This window comes from Nicotiana attenuata, chromosome 8 (genome assembly GCF_001879085.1).
Source record: "Nicotiana attenuata strain UT chromosome 8, NIATTr2, whole genome shotgun sequence".
NCBI lineage: Eukaryota > Viridiplantae > Streptophyta > Magnoliopsida > Solanales > Solanaceae > Nicotiana > Nicotiana attenuata.
Genome location: NC_031996.1, coordinates 30732140 through 30739062, shown reverse-complemented (window position 1 = coordinate 30739062; position 6923 = coordinate 30732140). Strand labels below are relative to the sequence as shown.

Below are 6923 nucleotides of genomic sequence, written 5' to 3'. Positions count from 1 at the left end.
TTGATTACACACATAACTTAAATACAGAAATATAAAGGAGAGGGAAGCAAATATCAACTAAAGGAAATAGGCGGAATTAAACACATTGTTGTTGAGGCATGTAAACTAACTGAGACATACCAGTAGAGAAGCAAAAGAAGTGCAGAAGAAAGTAAAGTAAACACTGTCCACAGCAGCACAAGTATCAAAAGAGAGAGTTTTAAGTGAAATTAAATTGTGAACTCGGATGGTGTTCTGTGTTCGTATGTGTAGGAAAGTCTATGAAAAACCTCTTGTAAAAACCCCTTTTATAGTGCAGATGATGAGTAAGAAAAAGGTAAGAGAATAGTTTTGAAATCAATCACAAGCTGCTTCCCTTTGGTTAAGGGATTTGATTCAAACGGGCAAAATAAATAAGGAAAGGATTTGTTTTTAAAAATCTTTTCTAAAGCAGTGTAATAGGGACAAATACACAACAGTTTATTTAAGGAAATAGTCTAGTAGCACACGGTTTGGGCAGAACAAGGAAAGACAATTAATCAACAACCAGTAAAATCAGGGTTCGAATTTTAGTGTGAATGAATCCAACCAGAAAAGGTGAGAAGGGGTTTAATTTAAAGAAAATCAACAGTACAAAACCTTTTAAAAAGGAACTCGGAATCAATCACAAGCTGGCCAAAGGCCTTTTGAAAGAAGAGAATTTGTCATATAAAAAGCATACAGACATGTGAGACAATAGAGAGTTGTCATAAAATTAGCAAGAAATCAGAGTGACCAAGAAGGCTAGGTTCGTAGACTCAGAATGAGCCTCAAAGAGAGTCAAGGGTTCTGAATGGAACCCTAGACCAAACACAAACTCAAGCCTGCCAAAAACCCCAAATACTAGGGTTTCTGACTCGAATCAGATGCATAGACGAGAAAACAACACATAGAACAGGCTCAGTAGTCTCTTTCAGAGACTTATGAGAAAACAAACAGAGAGAGCAGCAAGTTTGAAACACAGGGAATACATTTAGGCAAAACATGCACACAAACAAGTTCAGGAGAGAAAAAGCGATACAGGTTTAGGAGAAACAGTAGACGGAACCTGCTTAGGGTTCAAACAAAAGTTCAGCAAAGGCAAACAAGGAATACAGTAAAGAAACATACGAGATAGACATGTAAAGCATGCTTACAGAGCCCGGTAAAAGAAAGAACAGAATACAAAAAATAGAAGAACATGCATAATATGGCAAAACATAAGAACATAGGAGCAGACATGCGAGGAAAGAACACAAGAACATGGCATAGATAGATTCACACAAAGAGAAGAAGAAGAAAAGTCAGAAGTCATTTTAAGATTTTCCGAAAACCCTAAATTGAAACAGACTAATTTTGAAAAGAAAATTGGGGAAAAGCTTTAAAACATTGAATATAGCACAGATCCACCATAGATCTAAGTAAATAAAAGAGGAAGGAACCTCGAATAGCCTTAGGGTTTCTCTGAAACAATGAGAAGGCTTGGAAGAGGTCTGGTCTTGAGTCAGAGATGGCCATGACTAGGCTTCTAAAGCTCGAATACGTCGGAATGGGGCCGGAGAGGCCACAAAACACAGATCTGCTGGGGATCTGAACGGACGTCGTCGAGGTCAGACCTCGAAATCTCGAACACTTATGGTTTAGGGGTGAAAGAAGGTGAGCACAGGTCGTCCATGGCCTGAAAAGCCATGGACTCCGGTGAGATGATGGTCGGAGAAGACGCGGGAGGCGATTAGGGTTTGAGTGTTTGAGAGCGTTTGAGAGAGAAGAGAGTTCGAAGGCGGCTGTCGAAGAGAAATGGGGATTAGGGTTAGGTCATGTGGAATTAAAATGGAAAGAATCATTTGTGGCTGTTGATCAAAAGGATCAACGGCCTGGATTTAAAAGAACCCTGGGCGGGTTTAGCAATTGGGTCATTTTGATTTGGGGGCGGATTGGGACAAAATTAAGGCTAAAATTGAAATGGAATTGGGGCTGCAATTGAAACGAAATGGGAGTACATTTTAAGGGAAAAGGCTCTAATATACCCCTCTACTTTGATAAATAGTATGTTCCTCTCCCCCGTTATACTATTAGGCCATTTAAAGGCCTACCGTTAGGAAAGTGAAAAAAAATACCCTTATTTTTAACCCCCGTCCAACAAGGCAATTAAAATGCCATCTGGAAGCCAACGAGGACAGATCCGACCCGTAACCCGTTCCACCTATTACTTAAAACCTTATTTACCCGTTTTTAATAAAGAAAAGGGTCATTTTTTCTTGTTAGGTGAGAGAACGACGGTGAGGCGATTTAGGATTCCTCCTATATGCATCAATTCTCTTTCATATTTTCTGTAAAATCCTTCAAAGGTATAGTTTTTTTTTTATTCTATTAAACTTGGTTGCTGTTATTTCTCCTATTTCTCCTATTTTCTTTGTTTTACCGATGTTAATCTTCTTTTTACTGAAGGTGATTTACGGTTTCTGTTAACCTTTATAGTTTAGTGTTTGCATGTGTGTTTTCTCGGATGTAGTGAGTCTCTATTATGTAGATTTTGTATGGCAGTTTGTTTAGTGTAGGGTTTACATGTGGGACTGCATTGTATCTCTTTTTGGGGAAAAGGAGGTTTTTCTTTCTGGGCAAAGATGATTGTATATGGTCCCCAAGTGGGACATTTTTCTGTTGTTCCTTTATTGAATGTTGTAAATTTTTGTTGTTTATTTAGAATTTGTGGTCCACCCGTAGATTTGTTTAATAATATCGAGACTCATGTGCCTGCCCTTTATTTCTTTATACTATTTTGTCTGATTCATATGGGAATGCCCTTTATTATATTCAATATTTGACATTAAAGTTTGTACTATTATATACTCTGATAAGTTTAAAATAAAGTCATCCCTTTATTGCTTTGTACTATATAATATTCATTTTTTGTTTACCATTTTCTCTTATTTATTTTGTAGGTTAAGATGGTGAATGTGGACTTGTTATTCAATTATGGAGGTGGCTGGAAAATAATTCCAAAAGTGTTATATATAAGAAAGTTGGTACACACTTGGAAACAGTATGATTCTGACCTTCTGTCTTTCATAGATGTAGTAAATGAATATACCTCATCTACTATAGGGTATGTTGGTGTCCAACAATTGATAATTTGTGGTCCTTCTGATAGATTTTATGAAATAGTAGGGGATGATGGTATTAGGACTTTGCAAAATATGGTTTCTGACCATTTCAATATAATTAATGTATTTGCTGTAGAGGATAGTGAAATGGGGATTCCTGTTCCTAATATTGTCGACCATAATGAATCACAAACAGTAGATTGTGAGGTTGCAACTGATTGTAGTTCAAATGAGAGTAAAGATGAGACAGTTTTTTCAGATTATGACTCTGATGATTTAGAAGTAATTGCACTACAAAAAAATAGGGAGATTTCTGAAAAGTTGACTTAATACAAAGAGCTATACAAAGGAATGACATTCAAAGATATACCTGAGGCTAGAAAGGTGATAAATTTGTATTGCTTAGCCAACTGTTATGGTCTAAAATAACTCAAGAGTGATAGCATTAGACTGAGGTACAGGTGTGAGGTTGGCTGCCCCTTTTTATGTCTAATTTCTGAGGATAAGAATGGTAGTGGGGTTAAGATCAAAACTCTTAAGTCAAAACACAAGTGTAACCCTGCATATGACAACCCTAGGATAGACAAAAAATACTATAGCAGAATATTTTAAGAACAAGCTGCAAGAGAATCCTATGATCAAAGTTAAGGAGATGAAATTGACCTTAAAAAATACTTTCAACATCAATGTTAGCCATGCAAAGTGTAAGAGGGCCAAGAGAATGATACTTGAATCCCTTGCTGGTAGTTTTACTGATAAGTATAATAAGATAGAGGCATATGCTAATGAATTGAGGCTGAGTAATCCAGGGAGTGATGTAATAGTTACCTTATCAAAGGATGCACTTGCTGAAGGAAAAAGAAGATTTTCTAGGATGTATAGCTATTTTCATGCTCTTAAAATGGGGTTTAAGAGTGGGTTGAGACCCTTTATTGGCTTGGAACCCTTTATTGGATTCGATGGAACCTTCTTGCAGGAAAGGCCAAAGGTCAGGTTTTAGTTGTTGTTGCTCTTGATTCAATGAATCATTTTTATCCTATTGCTTGGGCTGTTGTGGATAAAGAAACAAAGGTCACCTGGACCTGGTTCTTGACATTGTTGAACAATTCATTAGACCTCAAGCTAGGGGAAGGATACACATTCATGTCAGACATGCAGAAGGTACTTCAATGTTATTCTTTTCAATTATTGACTGTTTCCTTTTTATTTTTAGATGTTTAATTTTCTGCATCTTATATATGTAGGGCTTGATTGAGGCAGTTCAGGCAGTAGTTCCTGATGCACACCACAGATACTGTGTGAGGCACATAGAGGCTAACTGGTGTAGAAGATGGGGTGCTGGGGATTTGAAGAAAAAGTACTTATGGTGGTGTGCATGGAGTAGCTATGAAGCAGACTTCAAGGATCAACTGAAAAACTTGGGAGAAATTGATGAAAAAGCCGTCGAAGACCTGTTGAGGTATCCTCCACAATCATGGTGTAGAGCATACTTTGACACAGTATGCAAGAACCAACAAGTGGACAATAACCTAACAGAATCCTTCAACTCATGGATACTAGATGCTAGGCATAAGCCAATTATCAGAATGCTTGAAGACATAAGAGTTAAGCTGATGAATATGTTGAGAGAGCATGAAAGTGAAGTGCTGACTTGGACAGAAAATGTAAGTCCTCATACCATGCAGTTATATTACCAATTCTTGAATAGTGCACAAAAATGTACTGTTGATTCTAATGGAAAAGATGGATATGAGGTGAATGAAGGTACTACTGAAAAGCATAGAGTGAACATCAACCTGAAAAAATATACTTGCAGAACATGGGACCTCACTGGGATCCCATGTCCTCATGCAATTAGAGCATTACTATACAAAAAAGTGAATCCTGTGTCTGAGATTCATTGGTGGTTCACCAAGGAGGCTTATCTCTCCACTTATGCACATAAGTTAGAACCAATTAGAGGGGAGAAGTTCTGGAATATAGAGCCAACTCATGCAATGGATCCACCCCTGCTAGTGAATATGGCTGGTAGGCCTAAAGTGAAGAGGACTAGAGAAAAGAATGAGACAATAAATAGGCAAGGGGAGTGGTCTCAATCCAGAAAAGGTAGGGTGATGACTTGTTCCACATGTGGAAAGCCTGGGCATAATGCTAGGGGATGTCAAAAGGTAACCTGATACACCCTTACTGTATTACTTCTTAGCCGAATTAACATAGTGTCCTAATTTTGTTACTTTATATCTTTGACAGCAAAGCAAGGGAAAGCAGCCACAGGTTGGTAAGAAAACAAAAAAGAGGTCGAGGACAACTGTTGATGAAGATCATGAGGACAATATGGCTAGATCTCCAGCTGCTGCAAGGCTGCCCTTAGAAGAGGAGCTGCAACTAAACAGCACCACAAGCCAGTCAGGCCAGTCAAGCAAGCAACAATTCTGGACCTCAATACATGTTTATGCCAACACCATCCCTGTCTAGGAAGCAATCAATCAGCAATGCAGAAATGATTTTGACTATCCAGAAGCAGATTTTGACTACCAGAAGCAGACAATCCAGACCCACCTATAATGCCAAGGCGTGTGTCACAGGCAAAGACTAGACTCCGAAGGAGGGAGCAACTAGGCACAACAACTGGAACAAGGACTATTAACTTTGTTGGTGATGCCAGTGGTGTGAGTTTGCCAACAGAACTTCCTTACTCACCCAAAAATCTTACATGGAGAGGAAAAGCTGCTATAACAGGAAACCAATTAGAGAGGCAACGACTAGCCAAGATGAAGTCAAGGAAGGGAAATGGAAATGCACAGAACTAGTCAAGTTCTGAACATGTGAATGGTTTTTGGTGTCTTGATTGATATAATTAATGCATGTGACAGTACTTTTAACTTAACTTTTAGGTCCTTTAACTTAAACTTTTCAAGGTGGATGTCATTTTATTACTTGGGTGGTATCAGTTTTTTGGGTTATAAAGTAACATCCCTTTTGGGTCCTTTCAACAGAATGATGTGAATTATGTTGTCTATGAATGAAGTTATGTAATGTTATGTTTATGTTGCTGAAATGAAGTGTTAGCTGAATTTTAATGAAGTGTTTAGCTGATATTAATGAAGTTATGCTGACTGCCCAGTTATATATTTCATTATGTTTTTGTAATATGTTGTGTTTGTCACAAAGGGATATACATTACAAAGGGAATTATATTGAAGTTATGTTGTGTTTTTGATAAAGGGAAAGTATGATACAAGAAAGCTTTATACTTAAACAACAAAAATAACCAGTATTTTCATTAGTTGGAAACATTAACAATACAAAGCAGCTAAGTAGCAATGAAACCTAATATTAGACACCCTGGGGATTAGACACATACTACTCCCAACTAGAGCTAACATTACAATGAACACATCTCCTAAGCCAATCAGTTCTTCATTGAAGCAGCAACGAACCCCAAAAATAGTCTTAAATTATCAAAGAATGATCCCAATCTTGATACTTTCTCTTCCAATATTGCAACTTTAATCACTTGAGAATGGTTTTTAGCCTCCATGGAAGCTACTTCCTTCTTCAATTTCTCTATGTCCAACATAACAACATCCATTGTCGACCCCAATTCTCTATTTGCATTCATAGGATTAACTGGAAAACTTCATCTTCCCACAAGAAAAATCGACATGAATAATCCTGTCAATAACAATAAATTATATTTAGACTAAAACACTTATACTTTATACAACTAGGAAATAGAAAAAAACCAAACTTAGAAGATGAGACCAACAAACCTTAGGCTTAGGGCATTTATAAAACTTCCTTCCAGGATTAGAAATAGTT

The 6923-nt window shown here is 37.4% G+C and overlaps 1 protein-coding gene across 1 annotated transcript; it reads left to right on the top strand.

The window, feature by feature from the left end:
* On the top strand, positions 3823-5576 carry LOC109231615. Its single transcript, XM_019397264.1, has 4 exons — positions 3823-4015; positions 4078-4262; positions 4346-5269; positions 5352-5576. Exons 1-4 carry the CDS (start codon positions 3823-3825, stop codon positions 5574-5576), a joined length of 1527 nt encoding a protein of 508 aa, XP_019252809.1.

Bases quoted from the DNA above. Each gene is read 5' to 3' on its own strand.
- LOC109231615 (XM_019397264.1), top strand. From the start codon at position 3,823: ATGATACTTGAATCCCTTGCTGGTAGTTTTACTGATAAGTATAATAAG. The intron at 4,263-4,345 runs GTACTTCAATGT...TTATATATGTAG, and splicing joins TCATGTCAGACATGCAGAAG to GGCTTGATTGAGGCAGTTCA. The intron at 5,270-5,351 runs GTAACCTGATAC...TATCTTTGACAG, and splicing joins ATGCTAGGGGATGTCAAAAG to CAAAGCAAGGGAAAGCAGCC.